This window comes from Amyelois transitella, chromosome 26 (assembly GCF_032362555.1).
Source record: "Amyelois transitella isolate CPQ chromosome 26, ilAmyTran1.1, whole genome shotgun sequence".
NCBI lineage: Eukaryota > Metazoa > Arthropoda > Insecta > Lepidoptera > Pyralidae > Amyelois > Amyelois transitella.
In genome coordinates this window covers 6,305,570-6,332,060 of record NC_083529.1, presented here as the reverse complement: position 1 = coordinate 6,332,060, position 26,491 = coordinate 6,305,570, and the positions used below count along the sequence as shown (strand labels likewise).

Sequence of the window (26,491 nt, the reverse complement as noted above, 5' to 3'; positions counted from 1 at the left end):
TTATATGGCAAAACAACGTTTGCCGGGACTTGCTAGTAATGAATAAAAAATTACAATTTTTCTTCCGGAACTGGAAACCGGGTGATAAATAAGTTTCCAACAACACTGGATAAGTTCTAACTTCGTTTCCCCTTTTTGTTGGAGAAAGTCCGACTTCCAACACTTGAGTGTTGCCACTATAAAATTATGAACTTGCAGTTTTCTCACAAAAAATCCTTATGATATTAATAGTTTTTTTTTATTATGTACTTAAGCATTCTGTTGGCTATAATTTTCCAAGATTCGGTTTTCATGACTAATTGTAAACACTGATATTAATAGTTACATACATACATATAGTCACGTCTTTATCCCTTGCGGGGTAGACAGAGCCAACAGTCTTGAAAAGACTGACAGGGATAGGCTTAAAAGCTTGAGATTTCTCTTGTAGGCGATGGGTAACAACCTGTTACTATTTGAATCTCAATTCCATAACAACTGAACGTGTCCTTTCGGTCTATTCAAGACTTGGCTCTGTCAACCCCGCAAGGGATACAGACGTGAAAATATGTAAGTATTTATGCTTTTAGGCGATGAGCTAGCTACCTGTCACTACTTGAATCTCAATATATTATTAGACCAATCAGCTGAACGTGGCCTGTCAGCCTTTCAATGTCGCTGGCTCTGTCTACCCCGCAAGGGACGTGATTATATGGATGGATGTTTATTGTGAAAATTGTTGAAATAGTATTCAGTCTGTCTCCGATCGAAAATTTCAGTACCTACTCATTTTTCCACACGACACGCCTAAGTTTTCAATGTAACGTAATCTATACTAATACGAGTATTATAAAACTGAAAAGTTTGTTTGTTTGTTTGTTTGAACTCGCTAATATCAGGAAGTACTGGTTCAAATTGAAAAATTGTTTTTGGGTTGAGTAGACCATTTATCGAGGATGGCTTTAGGCTTTATAACATCACGCTGCAATTATAAGGAGCGAAGAAATAATGGAATATGCGAAAAAACGGGAAAACATGTTTTCAATGATGCCCAAAATAATTATTCCACGCGGACGCAGTCGCAGGCACAGCTAGTTCATTATAGATTTTTGATTCGTTTGCAGTTTGAACGGGGTTTTAGTTAAAATAACGTCAGAATTAATTGGAATGCTGTTTGCCGTCCGACTAAGTTGGATCGTTGTTTTCATACATTTGTTTGTGGGTCAACTCACGCGTATCAGTTTAAATATCGGTTACGTAAATAATTAATGTAAATCTATATTATTTTTTTCTCCATGACTATGATACTACTATGACTCTCTCATACTGAACTCATAAGAGTTCAAACTTTGATTAGTCTCTTCTTTGTTCTAGAACAGATTAGTAGATTAGTATAATTACATCTTCATCCCTTACGGGGTAGTCAGAGCAAACAGTCTCACAAAGACTGAAAGGCCACGTTCAACTGTAAAGCTCAAAGCTTTAGTTTGTAAATTTAGAATAGTTTTATTTTTATTATTAATATTAGTTTATATTATTTAATTAGGTATATTTATTATTTGTACAGTTCGGAAATTGTAATAGTCTCATTTTATATAAATAAAGTTGTTGTTATTCATTTTTCATACACGTTAATCCCTCATCTATGCGACGCTGTTTAATAAATTACTCATTTACATCTTATAACTTTTGTAAAAAGATAACCTTAACCTTCTTTTTAAAAGTCGGTTAAATTTCTAAAGCCTTCTTTTAAGTGTAACCAATAGTATTCTAAAAACCGCATCAAAATCGAAACATACATACATATACATACGCACAGGTCACAATGAAAACCCCTTTTTTCATTGAAGACGGTTAAAACAAAACCGCATCAAAATCGATTCAGCGAATCATACATACATATACATACGCACAGGTCAAACTGAGAACCCCTTGTTTTCGTTGAAGACGGTTAAAAACAAAACATGGTCCGTCTGAGTGGTGCCATACACGAGAATCTAAATTGCTGAATCGTGGAGACAGCGACGCGACCGCTTCTGGCTCTAAAATTGGGCTTATGTATTGAAAATAATATATTAAGCCATTAAAGATTTTTAGAAAATTTATTTATTATAGTTATAGTATTATAAAATGATCGATTCTTGTGCATAGTCTTATCATCCTACATTATAGATAATAATGTAGGCGTATTTTCTGCTAAACGAATTTTACAACAAAATTTAAAAAAAAAACCGGAAATATAAAAAATACATACATGAATAAATATAATTACGTCTATATCCCTTGCGGGGAAGACAATGCTAACAGTCTTGAAATAAAAGCATCCTTCCTATTTTGGTTGACTGAATGAGATCTCGATTGGGATAAGTCCGCCATTGTACATATTCTTCTAAATCCAATGACTGTTTTATTTTTTGTTATATTTCTTTTTATGTGCAATAAACAGTTTACAAACAAACAAACAAAATAAAAGGCCACGTTCAGCTGTATGTCTTAATGATGGAATTAAAATTCAAACAGTGACAGGTTGCTAGCCCATCGCCTAAAAGAAGAATCCCAAATTTATTAGCCGTAAAAGTTATGATTAATTCTAACAAATTGGGATATCATTTTGCGCTGCTCCAATAGTTACCAAACAGTAGTTCTATTTGCAACAGAGCACAGACCGCGGAGGCCGGCCTGTGCTCTGTGCAGGCGCGGTGACGTGTCGACGTGACGACCCGGACACACGTGACCTGTCTGCTCTTGTTACGCTGAAGGACGGTGTAATACCGCTATGCACCATGAGTACGTGACATTGGTATGATAATGTGTTTTGAAATATAAAATAATTTATTTTTATTATACATATGTACATACATACGTAAAATCACGCCTTTTTCCCGGAGCGGTAGGCAGAGATTAGATAGATTCAGACGCTCTGAATTTACTAAATGCATTTAAGTATTATCAAAGATATTATTGAAGAAAATTTTATGATTTATAAAGATCTTTGCAACGACGGTCCCATTTTTTCTTTTGGCTTAAGAACTCTATAAATCTTTTAGCCTTTTTCCCTTAAATAGTATGAATAACGCATTATTGCATGTTTTCAGTTGCATAATAACTTTACTGAAAAAAACTTTATATATTTTGTTGAATAGACCATTTATCGAGGAAGGCATCAGGCTATATAACATCACGCTGCAACTTTAAGGAGCGAAGATATAATGGAAAATGTGAAAAAAACGGGGAAAATTATTCAGCCTTGAGGGCTTCAATGATGCCCAAAATAACTATTCCACGCGGACGAAGTCGCGGGCACAGCTAGTATGAAATAAAGTGCTTCCATATGAAATAAAGCCATCCATAGGCCTTCTTCAAGTTGGAATCACCTTGTCTGTATTAAGAGATCCTTTCAACGCAGAAAATTAGTTTTAGATAGGGTAAAATCTTATTGAACAAGGCTTATTAAAGTCTCCTTCAGGTAGGTACTTTAGGTAGAAAGGAAACTTTAGTAACTATACCTTAAAATAATAACATTATTATTGGACAGTCCGAAACGCCACCTGAGTAAAAAACGTCCTGTAATTATTTTTCGTTCTTTTTGCAACCCAAAAGGCCTTGCATACATACATTCATACATACATATATACATATATAATCACGTCTATTTCTCTTGCGAGGTAGAAAGCTGCCAACGGTCTTGAAAAGACTGCTACGCCACGTTCAGCTGTTTGGCTGCATGATACAATTGACATTCAAATAGTGACCAGTTGCCAGCCTATCGCCTAAAAGAAGAATACCAAGTTTATAAGCCTATTCCTAAATCGCCTTTTACGACATCCATGGGAAAAGAAGGAGTGGTCTTATTCTTTTTTTTATTGGTGCCGGGAACCACACGGCCTTGCATACATGTCAAATTCCCTAGACCTAATTGATTGACTGATCAGGTGAATCAATGAATCGGTTCATTTCTATAACATAAAAGTATAGGTTATTTTACGTAGGACATCTTCCCGCGAGATGGACCGATGATCTGAGGGGTTAGTGCGGGTTTTACTCGATCAAACGCTTCGAGCAAGTTATCACGAATTTGTATGGAATTGCATTAGTACTGTAGCGGGAGCGATGATCCGGCTCGACCGCCACAAAGGGAAGATCTTCCGCCACGCTAGGTGTGATGCCTGGGGAACCGCGTGACAGACGATGTTGTGTCGCAGGTTGTATATTTAGCTCCAATCCGCGAAATCTTTGCTTGCGCGATTAAGGTTTTTCGTTGTTTATAACTGATAGCGTCACGTGATTCTATTTTTTATTTTATTTTGTGTGACTTGTGGCGTATAGATTTCGCCACAGTACCATCGCGTTACCACTAGGTGGCGCTGAACAAATCACATACAAATTCGCGTTTACTTGCTCGACGCGTTTGATCGAGTAAAACCCGCACTAACCTCTCAGGTGAAGTCAGGTAATTTATATTTATATATAAGGTAATTTATATTATAAATTTGAATGCTGATCGCCTTCAAAAGACCAAGGTGGAAGTCATTGGGGAAGACCTACATTAAGCAGTGGACATCATACACCTATGATGATAATCATGATAGATATTAAATTTATGAAAAACATCAAATTCAACTTTTTTTTTTCATTATTATGAGATAGTTCAACATGACTTAACAATTGTCATGTCTTTTGGTTTCACAACATTGGTTGACGTCAAATAAAATACTGAAAACTAAGTTTATAATATATTTATAAAATCTCGCCTCTTTCCCGGAGGGGTAGGCAGAGACTACCTCTTTCCAGTTGTAATAATATAAAAAAAAATTATAATATAAGAATTAGAGTTATTACAGTTCCTGCCAGTACCTTTATTGAAATGATTTTTGGAGAAAATACTGTTATATATATATTTGATATAATACGTACATACATAAAAGCACGCCTCTTTACCGGAGGGGTAGGCAGAGATTAGGTACATCTTTCCACTTGCAACGATCTCTGCATACTTCCTTCGCTTCATCCACATTCGTTTCGGGTACTCTTGACCTGACCCTTTACCAGGACGTCCTTAATTTGGTCAGGATATGTTCGTCTATGTCTTCCCACTCCGACCTTTCCAATTATTTGATGTAACTACAATTAAATACCTAATAAAAAAGTATATAAAATAAAGTAAAAAAATGTAGTCGCGGCCCACCGCTCCGGAATAAAAGGCATTAATTAATTGTCTTTAGTACGAATGAATTCTTTTTAAAACAAAAAAAAGATAGTAAAAAAATCTGAATCGAGCTTAATACCGTTCCGTTACTTAGAGCAAAATGTGAAAAAAATATTATCTTAGAATCGTCAAAACGTCTGTTCCACGTCTCCTGCGAAATTTATAGCATCTGCCTTTGAAGGAAGGGAAAGGAACGCAAGACATAAATTATTATGAAGCAGCCGACATGTTAGGTACGTGTGTGGAATAATAAGTCAAGAATAAGTCGGATTTATGTTTTATAAGACGTAACACAACCTTGTTGTCTGTGAAAACGTTTATTCTTTTTTTAGTTTGACAATCGTTTTAAAAACAAAAAACAAATCTTAATTTCTGTTAATAATATGAGCGGATGTGAATTTTTATATAATCACGTCTATATCCCTTACGGGGTAGACAGACACAGCAGTTTTGAAAGACTGATAGGCCACGTTCAGCTGTTTGACTTAATGATAGAATTGAAATTCAAATAGTGACAATATATATAACAAATGTAGGTTGCTAGACAATCGCCTAAAAGATGAATCTCTAGTTTATTAGCCTGTCCCTTGGTCGCCTTTTACGACATCCGTATAAGCATTGTGATTATTTGTATGTACGTATTTATATCCTTCTCCCTTAAAAAATAGACAGGGCTAACATTCTTAAAAAGTTTAAAAGGCCAAAAGTAAATAACTTAACAATAAGTTGCAAATTGTTTCCGAGATACGATAATTTTTATCATAATCGTTTGACATTTTATAAAGTCTATTTCTTGTAACTAATAAAGCGACCTAGTTTCCCTTGTGTGCCGAAACCATTTACATACATTTGATGGTGTTCTAAAAACCGATTCATATTCGACGTAATTTTATATTCTTCGACAAATGACAATTGCATTATAATGCTACTCGAAGTATTGGTCCGAAATTGATTTAAAGCCATTTTGTACAATAGGCCGCCCGCGACTCCGTCCGCGTGGAATCAATTCCGCGGGAACTCCGGGATGAGAAGTAGCCTAAGTATATGTTATTCTGGGTCTACAGCTATAAAAAATTTCATCGTAATCGATTCAGTAGTTTTTGCGTGAAAGTGTAACAAACATCCATACTGACATCCTGACATATTAACAAACTTTCGCATTTATAATATTAGTAGGATACAAAATTTTATGCGCATCTTCCACACGATAGGGTATAAAACATAAGAATTCATCCTGGCAAAAACTTTAGGTCTCGTGGGATATGCAAAAAACCAGTGTTCTTTTGTAGCTGTACCATGTGGTTCCCGTCACCAATAGATAAAAGACTAGGACCACACCATCTCTCTCCCATGGATGTCGTAAAAGGCGACTAAGGGATAGGCTTATAAACTTGGGATTCTTATTTTAGGCGATGGGCGAGCAACCTGTCTCTATTTCAATTCTATCTCAATTCTATTTTAAAGCCAAATAGCTGAACGTGGCCTGTCAGTCTTTACAAGACCGTCGGCTCTGGCTACCCCGCAAGGGATATAGACGTGATTATATGTATGTATGTAGGTATGTATGTCTTTTGTAGCTGGCTAATTTCGTCGATTATAGTAACTATTTGGCTTTTAATTCGTTTTGTTTATGTACTCTGATTCTTTGTCGATGACGTTAATTTCCTCGTTTCTTTGCAGATGGTACTTAATTCACGCGGGCGAAGTTTTGGGTGAATGTTAGTACTGCATAGAAGCCAAACTGTTTTACCACTTATAGATACATACATACATACATAAAATCACGCCTCTTTCCCGGAGGGGTAGGCAGAGACTACCTCTTTCCACTTGCCACGATCTCTGCATACTTCCTTCGCTTCATCCACATTCATAACTCTCTTCATGCAAGCTCGGCGGTTTCGGGTACTTTTGACCTGACCCTATACCAGGACGTCCTTAATTTGATCAAGATACGTTCGTCTTCCCACTCCGACCTTTCCCTCCACACTCTCCTTGTATATCTGCTTAGTCAACCTGCTTTCATTCATCCATTTTACGACTTATTATCTATTTAAATGCTAAAGCTATCAGTTGCTGCATTCTTAGGTACTTAAGTTACTTGCTTACTTAAGCTTCCGCTTAAGTAACTACTAAGTAACTGAAAATGAGCTTGTTTTGAGCTCAACTTGAAAGGATATTGATTAAAAATGTATCCATTTTCTTCTTCTTATCACAATTTTGAGTTTAATTAAAACGAAAAAGTAATATGTAATTATAGTAAAAATGGATATATAGGTTTTGTCAACCTACATTCATACATAAGCTTACATAAAATCACGTCTATACCCCTTGCGGGGTAGACAGAGCCAACAGTCTTGAAAAGACTGAATGGCCACGTTCAGCTATTTGGCTTAATGATAGAATTGAGATTCAAATAGTGACAGGTTGCTAACCCAACGCCTAAAAAAGAATCCCAAATTTGTAAGCTTATCCCTTAGTCGCCTTTTACGACATCCATGGGAAAGAGATGGAGCGGTCCTATTCTTTTTTGTATTGGTGCCAGGAACCACACGGCACTAACGATAGAATTGACATTCAAATACTGAAAGATTGCTAGCCTATAGCCTAAAAGAAGAATCCCAAGTTTATAAGCCTATGGCCCCTAGTCACATTTTACGACATCCATGAGGAAGAGGTGGAGAGTTCCATGTCTTTTTTTATAAACCCCAGAAACTAGACGGCATTAGAATTATAATAAATGTAATTACTATTATTCTTTGCCATCTTTGCCACCGTAAACATTAATTACATCTTGAAAAAAAAAATTTGCTAGTAATCAATCAAATTTAATGTCAATTTTTAATCCAATTCACTATAACCCGATTATCCACATGTCTCAGTTCCCATATTTAAAACTGTCATATTCAATCGATTTGATTCCCAGAATGGAAATCGTGGCAACTCGTGAACTGTAAACTATAAATCCATCAATTATAGTTTATTATTTGAGTGCCGTATTTATGCCGTGTGGTTCCCGGCACCAATACAAAAAAGAATAGGACCACTCAATCTCTTTCCCATGGATGTCGTAAAAGGCGACTAAGGGATAGGCTTATAAACTTGGGATTCTTCTTTTAGGCTGTCGCCTTATAAGCCTGTTATTGTGATTGTGATCCCAAGTTTATAAGCCTGTTATTGTGATTCAAATAGTGATAGGTTGCTAGTCTGTCGACTAGCAACCTATCACTATTTGAATCACAATTCTATCAAAAAGCCAAACAGCTGAACGTGGCCTTTCAGTCTTTTAAAGACCGTTGGCTCTGTCTACCCAATAAGGGATATAGCCGTGACGATATGTATGTATGTATGTTGAGACGTGAGAGCTTTCAACTCGCCAATAAATTCTTAGTTTTCGCTTCGCAGAAACACAAAGGCATGAACTCTTCAATTAAAATCAATTGCTGGTACCGATCGGAGTGAATAACGCCAAATAATTGAGTTGGCAGATGCTGATTGGTTTTGTGCGTTTAGATAGATAGATATATGAGGTACCTAGGGATTTACATAAAACAGTCATGTAATCACGTTTGCGTCAAAAGTACCCGAACCCGCCGAGCTTGCATGAAGAGAGTTATGAATGTGGATGAAGCGAAGGAAATATGCAGAGATCGTGGCAAGTGGAAAGAGGTAGTCTCTGCCCACCCCTCCGGGAAAGAGGCGTGATTTTATGTGTGTATGTATGTATGTATACTGTCGATTATCTCAACAACTGGCGTTAATCGTTCCCCTCAATATTTGCCAAGACAAAGTGTATACATCATTTCAGCTCCCAATGAAAGTCTTCCCGAGGGAACCGGCTGAATTGCGGACGCCTAAACATACATAGTATTTTGGGATTCATTATCCGACAAGGTTTTGTGATAAACTTAGCGAAAGGGGCTCATGTTTTTGTTATTCTTTTAGTTTCACTTTATATGAAAAATATTTTTTTTCCTGAGGCTTGGCCCGTGCGAATTTAGCGCCACTTACACGCTAGAATAAAGCGCCACCTACGCTCGCGAATTTATCTCCACCTACAAAAGAATACAGGTTTTCGCAAATCCCACGGGCACTATAGTTTTAACCGGGATGAGAGGTACACTAAGTCCTTTTCCAGACTCTTAATTATATGTATGCGAAATTTCAAGAGGGATAGGCCTTTTTAATTTGGGACTCATCTTTTAGACGATGGGCTAGCAACCTGTCACTATTTGAATTTAAATTTTATCATTAAGCCAAACAACTGAACGTGTTCTTACCAGTCTTTTGAAGACTGTTGGCTCTGTCAGCCCCGTTAGGTTTTAGGCGTGATTAAATATATATGTAAATTTATTATATCTCACGACGTAGATGGAACCTTTTAAACCAAATTGTAGCAAAAAGCTCACAGCTATTTTTTTATCTATGGAAGGCAATATCAAAATTCGCTTCAATACACGTCCAGCCATCATTTTGGGTCCCTTAAGGAGATATCTTTGCTAAAACGGTCATAAAGCGCGTTGGAAATATCCTTCACGATAGGAATATGCCGTCTTTACATCGATTTGCTGTAAGTTAACTAATCTACAAAGGAATTTCAACTTTAACGCTAAAGAAATAGGGTGTCGTAAATTACGTTTAGCCGCAAAATAATCTTGGTGTATGCATAGATATAATCCGAAATCAATACAAGGGTAAGATTTAAGATAGAATACTAATATCTAGATGGTCTCGTCACTCTTTTCATACATACATACATACATAAAATCACGCCTCTTTCCCGGAGGGGTAGGCAGAGACTACCTCTTTCCACTTGCCACGATCTCTGCATACTTCCTTCGCTTCATCCACATTCATAACTCTCTTCATACAAGCTCGGCGGTTTCGGGTACTTTTGACCTGTATTCCTACCTTTTCATACATATATATATTCACCCTCTGCGGGGTAGACAGAGCCATCCGTCTTGAAAAGACTGAAAGGCCACGTTCAGCTGTCTGGCTTAATAATAGAATTTAAATTCAAATAGTGACAGGTTGCTAGATCATCGCCTTAAAGAAGAATCCCAAGTTTATAAGCCTTTCCTTTAGTCGCTTTTTACGACATCCGTGAAAAGAGATGGAGTGGTCCCTTTCTATTTTCTATTGGTGCAGGGAACCACACGGCACAACAACAGACATTATTGGTTAAAGTAAATTCTAAATAAACAGTCTTTTACTTGGAGAAGAAGTAAAAGGTACTTAATATTATTTCTTTTATTAAGTAAGTGAGTAAGTAAATGCTTTATTGTTACACTAAAGGAGTACATTACAAATATATAACAGTAGTACAGTACAAAGGCGGGCTTATTCCTAAGTGGGATCTCTTTAAAATAATCCTTTAATTATTTTCAATAATATAACCTCAATTTTTTCGTTGAAAAAGAAAAATCTGTAACTAAAGTTATCACAGTTTATCTAACTACCTCCAAGTGGTTTATCTAGCATTGCAAACCGAACGATTGGGACTCAATGCTATTGGGTGCTGCCCAGAGACTTAATAATATACAGACACGGCAAAATCATATTACTCGTATTTGTTCACATTTAAAGTTTATATAAAAAATTTAAACCTTTACCGTGATTGATATTACTATTTTAACTAAAAACCTTATTTAACACATACAAAACAAACAAGCAGTCACGCCCATATCCCTTGCGGTGTAGACAGAGCCAACAGTCTCGAAAAGATTGATAGGCCACGTTCAGCTGTTCGGCTTAATGATAGAATTGAGATTCAAATAGTGACTAAAAGAATCCCAAGTTTTTAAGCCTATTCCTTAGTTACCTATTACGACATCAATGGGAAAGCAATGTAGCGATCCTATTCTTTTTTGTATTGGTACCGGGAACCACACGTCACTGCTCATTTTGATAATTAAAATACAGCACAAACAAAATTATTGATATAATTGATCGCCATGTCTAATCTAAACATATGTCTATGGTAGCAACATAGCCTCCATACAAAAGTGCCAACGATATAGCGTGCGAAATGCAAAGCGGGCCGGCTTTCATCCCGTCGACGTGATAGCATCAGCTACTGTAGGTTGTGGTCCTCCATACAGCGATTTTTAACATTCATACATACATCATAAAATCACGCCTTTTTCCCGGAGAGGCAGGCAGAAATTACATCTTTCCACTTGCCACGATCTCTGCATACTTCCTTCGCTTCATCCACATTCATATCATAACTCTCTTCATGCAAGCTCGGCGGTTTCAGGATCGTAGTCATGCGAGGTTCCTCTCCAGAGGATATAACCAGGAGTAAGCCATGAGGAATAAGAAGATATAAATATTCTTAAGCGTTTTTTTTTATTTTCTAGGGAAGAGAAGAGGCTGGAGAATTGAATTCTTATAGCACAATAGCTGTTCCCGCGACCTCGTCCGCGTGGAATAGTTATTTTGGGCATCATTGAAGCCCTCAAGTTTGAATAATTTTCCCCGTTTTTTTTTTCACATTTTTCATTATTTCTTCACTCCTAAAAGCGATGAGCGTGATCTCGTAGCCTAAAGCCTTCCTCGATAAATGGTCTATTTAACACAAAAAGATTTTTTTAATTCGAGTTCAACCAGTAGTTCCTGAGATTAGCGCGTTCAAACAAACAAACTTTTCAGCTTTATAATATTATTAGTATAGATTCGCCAAAACTGTCACCCCGCCCTTACCTTGCAAATGTCCTAAGCTCCAAAACTAACAGTTATCTTACTTTCAAGGGAATATATGTATGTACTTACATATGTATATTTTTGTATCATATTATAGTGTGCAATGTGGTTCCCGGTACCAGAAAAAAAATGGGAATCTCTTTCCCATGGATGTCGTAAAAGGCGACTTAGGGATAGGCTTACTAACTTGGTATTCTTTTTTAGGCGTTGGGTTGGCAACCTGTCACTATTTGAATCTCAATTCTATCATTAAGCCAAATAGCTGAACGTGGCCATTCAGTCTTTTCGGGACTGTTGGCTCTGTCTACCCCGCAAGGGATATAGACGTGACGAAATGTATGTATGTATGGGAAAGAGATGGAGTGGTCCTATTCTTTTTTGTATTGGTGCCGGGAATCACACGGCATAGTTTTAAGAGTAAAAATTGAGGGCACTTTCTCGAGGGCGGAGTCGCGGACGAGAACTACTATTTAATAAATTTACCTGAAAAGATAAATAACATACTTCAGTAATTGAAAACTAATGTTTATTTATTGTAATTATAAATACACAAGTCCATTTTGCACAGCATTCAATGATTAACATACTGCCTTTACAGTATACTTAATTAATAATTTATTTATTTCTTATGCTAATTACATATATCATACTTAAATGATAACTGAAAAGATTTTCGTATCATAAGCATATAAGTGATTTCAAGTCTGACCATCTTCCTGATTAAGATCTTATCCTTATCTTAAAAGTGTAATTTTTAGTATAAAAATAGTTATAAATATCTAATAGTTATAAAAGAAAGTGTTGTGAATTAGAGACAGTTGAAGGAAGTAACATAAAAATAGTTATAATCTAGAATAGTGGATTGGAGATAGTTGAAAGAAGTTATGGAATCTCTTAAAAATTAGGCAGAACCTAACTTTATTTAACATCTTAAAGTAGGATTCATAAACTATCTTAAAAATGTCGAATTTGAGAAAGAAAACCCCATCTAAATCAGAACACAAGAACTAACAAAACCACAAACATACTTTCAATTAAACATACCTACATACATATTCACGTCTATATCCCTTGCGGGGTAGACGGAGCCAACAGTCTTGAAAAGACTAAAAGGCCACATTCAGCTGTATGGTTCAATAATGGAACTGAGATTGAAATAGTGACAAGAAAAATCGTAAGTTTAAGAAGCCTATCCTTTAGTCGCCATTTAAGACATCCATGGGAAAGATATGGAGTGGTTCTACTCTAAAGTGCCAGAAACCACACGGGCACATTTTAAAAACACAGAGTATACAAACAAAACACCTTACTTCTTTTGTAGTCGGTCAAAAACAATGTCAAACGCCTCTAAAGTCTAATAAAGAACCTACTTTAATCCTACTACTATTATAAAGGCGAAAGTTTGTATGGATGTATGGATCTTTGTTACTCTTTCACGCAAAAACTACTGAACCGATTACCATGAAATTTGGTATGTAGGTAGCTGAAGACCCAGAATAACACATAGGCTACTTTTTATCCCAGAGTTCCCGCGGGATTGATAGGGTTTCCATGCGGACGAAGTCGCGGGCGGCCTCTAGTTTATCTATAAGTAAAACTAAGACAAAACATTGCCATTCATTGGCGAATCGGAAATTTGTTGTGCATTTATTTTTTCGGCCATCTTTTTCACGACTCCTTTTTCGTTTGTTGCATGAACGCTTTCAGCAGTTACTTTCTTGGAGTTAAGAAGCATTCTGAGAAGATTTCCAGCTGGTGCTTCGACGAGAATGTAAAGAGGCACAGACAATACGTATGTCACGCAGAACACTCCAGCGAAAAGCATCACCTGAAAGTATTCAAGACAAAAATGATGAAAGGAAACAAAATTAAAAGAAAAAAAAAATGTAAGTAAAGTAATGTAGGTTGTACCGTGTGGTACCCGATATCAAAGCAAAAATTAGAATCTGACCACTCTATCTAGATCCCATGGATGTCGTAAAAGGTTACTAAGGGACAGGCTTACAAACTTGGGATGCTTCTTTTAGGCGATGGGCTAGCAACCTGTGACTATTTGAATTTCTTAATTCTATCATTAAGCCTAACAGCTAAAATTGGCATATCAGTGTTTTTAAGAGACTGTTGGCTCTGTCTACCCCGCAAGGGATATAGACGTGATTATATTTTTATATGTAGGTAAAAGAAATATAATGGAGATGTACTATAATGAAGATTGTTACATGGCCGAGGTGGGATTTGAACCTGTGACTTTCTGTGCATCATGCATTTTAACCTTACCGATTGGACCACCGACACTCTCACATTTTACTTCAATATATTTTGACGGCCTCTGTAGTACGCTTGTCTGTGACACCGGAGGTCGGGTTCGAATCCCGGCCAGGGCATGATGAGAAAAGAACTTTTTCTGATTGGCCGGGGTCTTGGATGTTTATCTATATATGTAAGTATTTATTATAAAATATAGTATCGTTGAGTTTGTATCTCGTAACACAAGTCTCGAACTTACTTCGAGGCTGACTCAGTCTGTGTAATTTGTCCGGTGTATATTTATATTTATTATTTACGAGTATAAACACTTACAAAGTTATAATCCGAAGCAGTAAATCCTAATTGATGACCACCGTATGTCCTCAACACTCCTGTGTGGATCAGGAGAGAGCAGTAAGACAAGCGACCCAGGGACTGCAGAGGTTTCCATTCCAAGATGTTGATGTAAAAATCTGGAACAATTTTGTTGACCCAATAGAATAGAATAGATTTATTTCAAAATTGGATACAAGGTGTCACTTATTGACGTCACATCACTTAAATCTAATTATAACTACAACCGCTCCCAAAGCGCATGTGTAGAAGGAGCGTCCGAACAAACTACACTGCAGCATACATACACTGCAACTAAAATACGCGTTACTATCGCAAGGCGGCTCCCAAAAATACATATATACATACATATGGTCACATATATATCCCTTGCGGGGAAGACAGAGCCAACAGGCTTGAAAAGACTGATAGGCCACATCGAGCTACTCGTATTTGGCTTAATGATAGAATTGAAATACAAATAGTGACAGGTTGCTAGCCCGTCGCCTAAAAGAAGAATCCTAAGTTTATAAGCCTATCCCTTAGTCGCCTTTTACAACATCAATGGGAGCGAGATGGAGTGTTCCTATTGTTTTTTTATTGGTTCCAGGAACCACACGGCACTTAAAGTAAGTAAAGTACTTACCATTCATTTTAAATAGACATCCCAATATTTGAACCGCTATAGCTGCGGCGAAGAGGTTTTGGTCCAAAGAATTAAAGATGGCCGCTTCGAATCTTGACGCTTCGCGTTTGTGGAGATCTCCGCCCATGAAGATGGAGGCTGCTACTATTGGTCCGGAAGCCAGGAACAGCATTTTCAAGATCTGTAGACAAAAAAAAAATGTACTGATATTAAACTTTCGCGTTGCATTATACTTTTAATTAATTCATATAGTCACTATATTCGTTACGGGGTAGACAGAGCCAACAGTCTTGAAGAGACTGATAGACCACGTTCAGCTGTTTGGCTTCACGATGGAATTGAGATTCAAATAGTGGCAGGCTGCTAGACCATAGCATACAAGAGGAATTCCAAGTTTATAAGCGTATCCCTTAGTCGCCTTTTACGACATCCATGCGAAAGAGATGGTGCTATTCTTTTTTTCTATTGGTGCCCGGGAACCACACGGCACTTGGTCTTGTTCCTGATATATATATTAATAACATTTATTTTAAGACTATCTTTTTTCTTTGTGTAAACTATACCAAGACAAGAAGAGAAGAGTTTGACGGCCTCTGTGGCGCAGCGGTAGTTCGCTTGTCTGTGACACCGGACGTCCCGGGTTCGAATCCCGGCCAGGGCATGATGAGAAAATAACTTTTTCTGATTGGCCTGAGGTTTGGATGTTTATCTTTATAAGTATTTATTATAAAATATACTATCGTTGAGTTAGTATCTCGTAACACAAGTCTCGAACTTACTTCGAGGCTAACTCAATCTGTGTAATTTGTCCCGTATTTGTCCCGTATATATTTATAGTCACAGAATGAGCGACATACCCGAGAATTCTTCAGATCCCAATTGTCAGTTAAAGATTTCCTGTAAATGTAAGCCGCCAAGACTCCTATATGGTAGCCCGCCCAATTGCATTGCGGTGAAAAGTAGCTGTAGAACATGGTGTCGTCTCCTTGGAAACGAGTCCTGATGAGGCTGAAAAAAGAAAAAAAAAGTTACATATTAAAAAAAAAGAATTCTCATTTTAAATCATGATCGCTTTTTGTGTGTCAACAACCGTATTTTCATATTTAATGTCATAAAATTTACAAAACCTACAATTATTTATTTATTTATCTGTCCTTTTAAAATTTCTTTTTTTTTTAGCTTTTCGATTTGAATAATTATTTATTTAAAATTCTAATGGTCAGCAAGTCTTTTTAATATTAGTTTCGAAAGAAACAATGAAAAATTATGGTGTATTTAATTTAATACGTAACATTTAATAGTAATCCCCGATACCACATTAAGTCCGCTCTTGGCACTTTATTTTTTGTGCCTCAATGTTTCAAATAAATACTCACTCAGGTGATATACTGGATCTTATAGGCCGTAGATTCAAAATGTATGACTGTAGAAATATCACCAATATACTGATGAAAGATGTGATTAATAAAAGCTTTCCTCCGTGTTTCGGGAATTTCCAGATTAAGAGTAGAATTATTAAGGAAAAGTTGAAGAGTTGCCAGTCAGCTCCGAGGTACCTTGAAAAGAATTATAATTGGTCAAGGCTTTGATTTGTAGGAAATGACATACTCTTATATATATATCTTATACTCTTATTTATATTTTTTTTTTTTATTTTTTCAATATTAAATCTCATAAATATAAAAATCTGAACAATGTATTCTCTCGTCCACATTCTATTCTAAGTTTAATTAATATTGTGAAGTTGACGTTGTTAAAGAAAATGCTGCAGTGCAGTTTGTTACCGCTTCTTCTGCACTGACGCCTTGGAAGCGGCAGTAAACTTAGTTTTTAAGTAATTTATTTGAAGTCAACTAATGTTGTTAAACTATACGTTTTGACAATTATTAAGCTATATATAGTATCCTATAGTAATCAATAAAAAATTTGAATTTTGAATTTGAATTTGACTCGTACAATCATTTATAAGAAGATGCGATCATCCATGATAGATTTTACAAAAAATATAATACAAATAATCTTTATTGCCCATAGAAAATACGTATGTAGTAGAAACATATGTTTATTATGAATATGTTGAGCAAAGGCGGACTTATCGCTAAGCAATCTCTTCAAGCCAACCTTTGGGTAGTGAAAGGTAAAATAATTCATCTCACCTCTCATGGGTCTAGAGATTTCTTTTGAAATAAGTAGCACCTTTGTACTAGAATTACTGTAATAAAGGCTCCTGTATATAATTTTGTGTACGTAAATAAATAAATTTATGTAGATATGATAAAAAATTTACCATAATGTACAATTTTCTGATAGTATTCCGAAAGACTTTTCTCTATCAATTATATTCTAAGACGTACAATCTTAATGCTAACATTCCAATTATTTCCAATTATTCCAACAATTCCTCCCTTTCCATAGCATATGCACATACACATAATCACATCTATATTCCTTGTGGTATAGACAGAGCCAACAGTCTTGTAAAGACTGATGGACCACGTTCTGCAGTTTGGCTTAATGATAGAATTGAGATTCAAATAGAAACAGGTTGCTATACTGATATCATTTCCTTAGAAAATCCTCTTTCCAACATTTCAAACAGGAACAAAATCCTTTAACAACTTTCCGACTTTAGCGCATACATACAGACTAAAAAATAGGGGAACATAACACTAAGAAACACCTTATTGTTTAACAACACATTTGAACTGTTACCTGCAGGCGTGAACTTGTCTGAAAACTTACCAAGTCTGCGGCAAGCATTCGTTTTCAAACGGGAAGAAGTTCTGGACTAGCGGGACCAGATGCCACCAATTTTTCTTACACATCAACCCTTCGTGAACCACTACCCTCTCCCACAAACAACCCGACCCCATCTTCGGTATCCAAGTGGCTGTTAATACCACCATGAAGAGTAGAGTCGGCATTATTCTGAAAAGGAAACCGTCAAATTATCCTAAAATATAAAAGACTTTACCCTGGACTTTATTCCCGTGGAATTATGGCAAAATTCGAGATTAAGAGTCATGTCGGTCTGATCCCGGAAAAACCGATAGATTTATTCTAATTATTTCAGATAGGATCAGATATGACAAAAGCAATAATAAATGAGTAGAGAGGATTAGTTCGGGTGATTAGACGTATAACTCGATATAAAATATCTCATCTATGGAAATAAGCCAAAAAAATTTAAGATCTTTTCTATGGGAACTCCCAAGGCAGACAGACAGCGAAGTCTTTTTTTACTTTAGTTCTTTATTATACTTTTGACACGGAACCTCGTATATTATTACTGAAAATTACTTGCTAGCCTAGATCAAAAAAAATGACAAAGATATAACTTAAATAACATACATATATATCATCATCACGTTAATATCCCTTGTGGAGTATACAGAGCTAACAGTCTTGAAAAGACTGAAAGGGCACGTTCAGATGCTTGGCTTAGTGATAGAATTGAGACTCAAATAGTGACAGTTTTCAATATTTTTTTTTAATTTTAACTCAAACGACCAAACAATAATAATCGTTACCTCAGATATCTGTTAAGGAGAAGTTTAGGTAGACATTTCAGACCAAACTGGTTCTTTTCAATCATGCCCAGAACTTTGTTGGCCATCAGAAACCCGCCAATAACGAAGAAAGTCTGCATGACTATCCGGAGATTCGTGAAGGAGCTCTTAATGCCTGAAAATGCCTAGAAATATATTAAGAACCGATGACATAACCATTTTTGATTCGGTTTAAAATATTTATATACATATAGTCACGTCTGTATCCCTTGCGGGGTAGACAGAGCCAACAGTCTTGAAAAGACTGATAGGCCACGTTCAGCTTTTTGGCTTAATGATAGAATTGAGATACAAATAGTGACAGGTTGCTAGCTCATCGGCTAAAAGAAGAATACCAAGTTTATAAACCAATCCCTTAGTCGCCCTTTACGACATCCGTGGGGAAGAGATGGAGTAGTCCTATTCTTTTACAAAATTATATTTATGACATTAAATTTTAATTAATTAATTTAAATTGTAAAGCACAGCAGCGGTCAGATTTGATACTAAAAATATCATCCATGAGTTAGTCAGTTAAAGTTAGAACTCGAGTGGGTAGATGAGGTAAATAATATGAAACAAACAAAACAAAAAATCTTTAACGTCATTCATTTTTGACGCAAGTTTGGCGGAAGTTTTGTGAAACTTTTATAAAAATTTTTTTTTGTATAAGATGTTACATACATACATACATATGGTCACGTCTATATCCCTTGCGGGGTAGACAGAGCCAACAGTCTTGCAAAGACTGAATGGCCACGTTCAGCCATTAGGCTTAATGATAGAATTGCGATTCAAATAGTGACAGGTTGCTAACCCATCGCCTAAAAAAAGAATCCCAAGTTTGTAAGCCTATCCCTTAGTCGCCTTTTACGACATCTATGGGAAAGAGATGGAGTGGTCCTATTCTTTTTTTTTTTATGGTGCCGGAAACCACACGGCACGATTTATAAGATGTTATAATAATAAATTACCTTAAAATTGTTCGTGAACCTTTAGAACTAATTTTGTACTTACATCTTCAATGTATTCCTCATTTTGTATCAGACCGGAACTTAGGAAAACACCAGAATGCAGCGCAAGTGTGACTAGATTTGTGTAAAATCTGGAATTAATCATTTAAATTAAAGCTAGTTAAAAAATAAAGTAAAAAAATTAAAATAAACAGTTGAACTTTCAGTTCTATACTATGGGAAATAGATGGAGCGGTCCTATTCTTTTCCTATTAGTGCCAGGAACCACACGGCACAAATGGTCAGATTCGGCGTTAACTTAAACCGACGTGCTTGCACGAAGAGCATGATGACTGTCAATGAAGCAATCGACCATCAAAAAAGAATGCAGGGTTCGTGACCAAAAAGAAAAATTTAGTGTCCGCATTAAAAATCCAAAAAAGCCATATTAATAATAATTCACCTTAATGCCTGAATGCATTTAAATGATTCCTTCTCACTCCCACATAGTTCTTTCCAATTGTTTTTGATAGAAAATGCTGTGATTAAACTGGTTTCTGTAAAAAGCATACAATTAAGAATTGCGTCTGTTTGTGAAGAAAAAACATAGTGTGTGCCATACATACACACATACATATAATCACTTCTATCCACCAGTCTTAAAAATACTGATAGGCCACGCTTAGCTGTTTGGCTTATTGTTAGAATTGAGATTCAAATAGTGACAGGTTGCCAGCACATCGCCTACAATATGAATCCAAATAGCTGAACGTGGCCATTCAGTCTTTTCAAGACTGCTGGCTCTGTCTACCCCGCAAGGGATATAGACGTAACCATATGTATGTATGTAGCTATGCACATAATTATCTAGGTTTGAAATAAAAAACACTTACTTTCAACTGGAAAAGCACATGTGTATAGAGAACCGCCTAAGTTTAGTAAAAGGATCGTAGCAACTAGAAATATCGCAAAATAATATAAAAATGAAAGCGGCTCTTTATCATTGGTTTTAACATAAAATACGGTTACTGAATCCACCTGTAACAAGAAATGTATATAAATAATCATTTTGTAAACGCTTGAAATAAATAAAAAAAATATATAATACTCTTCTTAAAGAACAAATCTATATTTTTATTTGTTTTTTAATATGTAGGGTACGGGACAAATTACACAAATTGAGTTAGCCTCGAAGTAAGTTCGAAACTTGTGTTACGAGATACTAACTTAACGATACTATATTTTATAACAAATACTTATATAGATAAACATCCAAGACCCCAGATCAATCAGAGAAAGTTCCTTTCTCCTCATGCCCCGGCCATTAAAAAAAAAAAATATTTTTTATGTATTGGCAATTTTACTTAATTTATACTAAGCGTAATAAAATAAAAAGACTTACCTCCAATCCATATTTGTCATAAATTTTCTTATTCAAGCAACTTTTCAATGTCGATCTAACAGTTTCGTTGATAACTGTATGCGTTTTATTTAGACCACATATCGTTCCGCAAATGGCTCTGTGTATATTTGAATAGTTATAATGTATCATGTTGTCTTTTGCGTGAAGCTGAAAAAATATTGATTCGTATAGAATAAATGCCATGTGGTTCCCCGCACTTTGGAGAAGGATATGCAGTGGGCATATCTTTCCCATATGTATGTCGTGTGGTTCACGGCACCAATAGAAAAAAGAATAGCACCACTCCATCTTTTTTCCATGAATGTTGTAAAAGGCGACTAAGGGATAGGCTTATAAACTTGGGATTCTTCTTTTAGGCGATGTGCTAGCAACCTGTCACTATTTGAATCTGAATTCTATCATAAAGCCAAACAGCTGGACGTGGCCCATCAGTCTTTTCAAGACTGTTGGCTCTGTCTACCCCGCAAGGGACGGACTTAATTATATGTATGTATGTATGTACAAATTCAAGGTGAGCCTTGTAATTTTGATGGCACCATTAAATATTATGAATTATTTTGTTGACACTTGTTTACAAAAAACCCACTTAAGAAAATATTACGTCATTATGTCTAAGTGATAATTTAAATCAATGTAATGTGTATTGACGATTTTAAGACACAAGGTAAATAGGTCATGTGGATTTCACTTCGTGTAAACACCTGACTTATCCATTCCAATTATTTATTTATTTATTTTGATCATTAATTTGCCGTGTGGTTCCCGGCACCAATACAAATAAGAATAAGACCACTAAGAGGCGACTAAGGGATAGGCTCGATAGGCCGTGGTCAACGAGCGACTATTTTGTTATCGCTGAATCATTATTGGAATTTGATGCATTTTTACATAAAAAAAAATCATTCTTTTAAAAGAATCGAGATATTATTTGAAATGAATACCTACATACATACAAAGTGCCGTGTGGTTCCCGGCACCAATAAAAAAAGAATAGGACCACTCCATCTCTTTCCCATGGATGTCGTAAAAGGCGACTAAGGGATAGGCTTATAAACTTGGGATTCTTCTATTAGACGACGGGCTAGCAACCTGTCACTATTTGAATCTCAATTCCATCATAAAGCCAAACTGCTTACTGTTGGCTCTGTCTACCCCGCAAGGGATATAGACGTGATTATATGTATGTATGTATGTATGAATGCACACAAACATGTATCTAACACAACATATCAGTCGTGAACTCCCAAAACCGTGACCCTTACCTGAATACTTTTCGACAGCGGTGATTCATCTTGTTTCAACTGTACATCGACCGAATAATAAACGCCGTCTGTATTTTCCAAACATCCGTCAAAATCTTCACCAACCGATAATCGAGGAAAATATCTCCTAGTGAAATAACGCAGGTCGACATCTTGTACATGAAAAATATGACAAACACTTATTTATAAAAAAACATTATCTTAAAAAAAACAACAAACAACATACTATATATATTATTATATATTAGTGCCGTGTGGTTCCCGGCACCAAATAGAAAAAGAATAGGACCACTCCATCACTATCCCATGGATGTCGTAAAAGGCGACTAAGGGATAGGCTTACAAACTTGGGATTCTGTTTTGGGCGATGGGCTAGCAACCTGTCACTATTTGAATCTCAACTCTATCATTAAGCCAAATAGCTGAACGTGGCTACAGTCATTTCAAGACTGTGCGCTCTGTCTACCCCGCATGGGATATAGACGTGACCATAATGTATGTATGTATTATTATATATTTCGTGGAAATACCTAAGGGTCAGGTCAAGAGTACCCGAAACCGCCGAGCTTGCATGAAGAGAGTTATGAATGTGGATGAAGCGAAGGAAGTATGCAGAGATCGTGGCAAGTGGAAAAAGGTAGTCTCTGCCTACCCCTCCGGGAAACAGGCGTGATTTTAGGTATGTATGTATGTAAGCCATTCCCGGCTCCCATAAATAAAGATTAGGACAACTCCATATTATCATGTCTCACTCATGTCGAAAAGGCGATTAAGGGATAGGCTTATTACCCTGGTAATCTTCTTTAATGTCACAGGCTAGCAACCTGTCACTATTTAAACTCATTTCTATCACAAGGCCAAACAGCTGAGCGAGGCCTATCAGTCTTTTCAAGACAGTTGGCTTTGTCTTCGGAAGGAAGTATGCAGAGATCGTGGCAAGTGGAAAGAGGTAGTCTCTGCCTACCCCTCTGGGAAAAAGGCGTGATTTTATGTGTGTATGTAAATACCGAAATGAAGCGTCGGTGGTCGAATAAGTAAGGTGCCCGGTTAAAATACGTGTGGCCCAAAACTGCACAGGTTCGAATCCCACCTCGACGTTGTATCAACGACTATTTGTGAGTGACTTATGTGGTGAGTCAGGTTTTTACACGAAGCGACTCCCATCTGACCTCCGCAACCTTTGCAGGTAAACCTAACCCGCACTGGACACTGGTTTTCCCTCACCGTAAGAGCATCGTTTAGTATTCTAACTTATGTATGTTATTGGTACACGACCAAGGTGGGATTCGAACCTGTGCCTTTCTGCGCATCCCGCAATTTAACCGGATACCTTACCAATTCGACCACCTACGCTCTCGCTCTCTCGCCCCAAAACCACCTTCTTTAACACTTATTCATAAATACATACATATGATCACGTCTATATCCCTAGCGGGGTAGACAGAGCCACCAGTCTTGAAAAGACTGATAGGCCACGCTCAGCTGCTTGGCTCAGTGATAGAATTGAGATTCAAATAGTGACAGGTTGCTAGCCCATCGCCTAAAAGAGGAATACCAAGTTTAAAAGCCTATCCCTTAGTCGCCTTTTACGACATCCGTGGGAAAGAGATGGAGAAACACTTATACCATAAAAAAATTACCTTCAGCCGACACTGCGTTGAGCAAAAACACAAAAGCACACAAAACGCACAGTTTTCTCATATCGACCGGCACGTCCTAATGTTCACTGTGTTGACTTATGAAAGAGCATAATTTTTCATACACCGACACCTCGAACAATGATTTCATTAACATTGACACGAACAAATATTTCGAAAATGTATTTACGTATTTTAACGAAACCAATAACATAGGTTTTGTATTTAGAAAAAAACAAAACATGTAAAAGGAAATAACTAATTTTTAGAGTTCTGCCACTGAATCTATACCTATTAATATAATAAAGCTGAAGAGTTTGTTTGTTTGTTTGAACGCGCTAATATCAGGAACTACTGGTTCGAATTGAAAATTATTTTTGCGTTGAATAGACTATTTATCGAGGAAGGCTTTAGGCTATATTACATCACATTGCAACTATAAGGAGTGAAGAAATAATGGAAAATGTGAAAAAAAAACGAGGATATTTATTCATCGTTGATGGCTTCAATGATGCCCAAAATAACTATTCCACGCGGACGAAGTCGCGGGCACAGCTAGTATTTGATAATTTGGAAGCAAAATGTAAGAATTTGACGCGCGCAATATAGAATTCCGTAGTTTCTGATCGTACTTATTTTTTAATGTAAGCAGTTATTTATAACACTATTAAATTACACATTAATTTTACACAAGTTTCGAACTTACTTCGAGGCTAACTCAATCTTCCGAGACTTCGTCCGCGTGGAATCATTCCCGCGGGGACTCCGGGATATATGGCCTTTATGTTAATCTGGATCTTCAGCTACCTACATACCAAATTTCATCGTAATCGGTTCAGTAGTTTTTGCGTGAAAGAGTAACAAACATACATACTGACATCCTGACATACTCACAAACTTTCGCATTTATAATATTAGTAGGAAGTAAGACATTATTTTCTCATACTAATAAGTATGTGAGTGTAGACGTAGAGTTATAAGTCCACGTTGTAATTTAATATAGTAACGTTTTTTTTTTGTAATGTATGTCTTTTGCTGTATGCATGCGCACTTTATCGCACCACCAACTTAAAGTTTTTCTGTTTGGTCAGCTGGTAGACTGGTAGAGAATGCCAAACGGCATTAAGTCCGCCTTTTGTACATTTTTTTATGTGCAATAAAGGTTTAAATAAATAAAAAAAATAACCTTCGATAAAGTATAAAAAAGGAACATTCGCCGGACCGAACACTATTTAGAAACTAGTCGTTAGCTGGCTAAATTGTTTTATTAAACCCTTTTATTATTTTTATTGAAAAAAATTTTTATGAAATAGGTTCTCTGAAATACATACATTCATACAGTCACGTCTTACCTTGCGAGGTAGACAGAGCTAACAGTCTTGAAAAGACTGATAGGCCACGTTCAGCTGTTTGGCTTTATTATGGAATTGAGATTCTAATAGTGACAGGTTGCTAGCCCATCGCCTAAAAGAAGAATCCCATGTTTATAAGCATATCCCTTAGTTGCCTTTTACGACATCCATTCCTATTCTTTTTTCTTTATTGGTGCCGGTAACCACAAGGCAAGTAATTAAGTTTATATAATATTGATCTCGTCCAAAATTATACAGCCGATATTTTGGTTGAGGTACCAAAACGTTTACCCCACCTGAAGTAACAGAGATTAGACGCAATCTATAGAAAGTTTTAATTCCACTTTCCTTACGCTTATCATGTGTTGGACTTAAACGAACTTAGTGCAAGTTTATAAGTCCGAGTGGGACTTTCTACTTATCTCTACCGAGGGGTATTAAAAGCTCAGTTGGAGGAAAAAAATGGCAGTTTTATTTTTGTGGCTTGCTCAAGGGAAAAATATGGCGCACATCTAAAGCTTTTTATTTCAGTAATGTTTTACAGATGTAGAGGTAAGACTCAACTTAGTATTTTTTTCATTACTACCCAATATATGAGTAACAAAAAGCTGCCCGCGACTTCGTCCGCGTGGAATCATTCCCGCGGGGACTCCAAGTTAAAAAGTAGCCTATATGTTATTCTGGGTCTTCAGCTACCATACATACCAAATTTCATCGTAATCGGTTCAGTAGTTTTTACGTGAAAGAGTAACAAACATCCATACTGACATCCTGACATACTCACAAACTTTCGCACTTATAATATTAGTATAGTAGGATGGCAAAGTAAATTGTCAAATAACTTTTGTTATGAACTATACCTTTATACACATACATACATAAATACATACTTATGGTCACGTCTATATCCCTTGCGGGGTAGACAGAGCCAACTGTCTTGAAAAGACTGAATGGCCACGTTCAGCTATTTGGCTTAGTGATAGAATTGAGATTCAAATACCTATATACATACACATACTTTTATATCCCTTGTGGGGTAGACAGAAAGGGAACTATGGCTGACTTTTATGACTTTTATCTTCGGTAACTACCATGGGAGGCCATTTATTGATATCTTTAAATAGTCTTTATTTAATTTTAGTTTTAGCCATTAAATTATTTTTGATAGGTATAAACATAGACGTAGAAAAAAAGGCAGGC

The 26,491-nt window shown here is 36.4% G+C and overlaps 1 protein-coding gene across 1 annotated transcript; it reads right to left on the bottom strand.

The window, feature by feature from the left end:
- Positions 1 to 12,402: 12,402 nt before the first annotated feature.
- On the bottom strand, positions 12,403 to 24,108 carry LOC106131979 (O-acyltransferase like protein-like). Its single transcript, XM_013331261.2, has 13 exons — positions 23,943 to 24,108; positions 22,303 to 22,454; positions 21,020 to 21,187; positions 20,511 to 20,655; positions 20,081 to 20,174; positions 19,682 to 19,769; positions 18,647 to 18,810; positions 17,859 to 18,044; positions 16,493 to 16,672; positions 15,974 to 16,124; positions 15,117 to 15,297; positions 14,471 to 14,610; positions 12,403 to 13,718 (listed from the first exon to the last, which is right to left on the bottom strand). The coding sequence occupies exons 1-13, from the start codon at positions 24,001 to 24,003 to the stop codon at positions 13,488 to 13,490; spliced, it is 1,941 nt and encodes a 646-aa protein (XP_013186715.2). The 5' UTR covers positions 24,004 to 24,108; the 3' UTR covers positions 12,403 to 13,487.
- Between the last annotated feature and the right edge of the window lie 2,383 nt (positions 24,109 to 26,491).

Excerpts from the sequence above, each read along its gene's own strand:
- LOC106131979 (XM_013331261.2), bottom strand. The coding sequence starts at position 24,003 with ATGAGAAAACTGTGCGTTTTGTGTGCTTTTGTGTTTTTGCTCAACGCA. Across the intron at positions 16,125-16,492 it reads AGATCCAGTATATCACCTGA|CCTCATCAGGACTCGTTTCC; the intron begins GTGAGTATTTAT and ends TTCTTTTTTCAG. Across the intron at positions 13,719-14,470 it reads CTGCTTCGGATTATAACTTT|GTGATGCTTTTCGCTGGAGT; the intron begins GTAAGTGTTTAT and ends GAATACTTTCAG.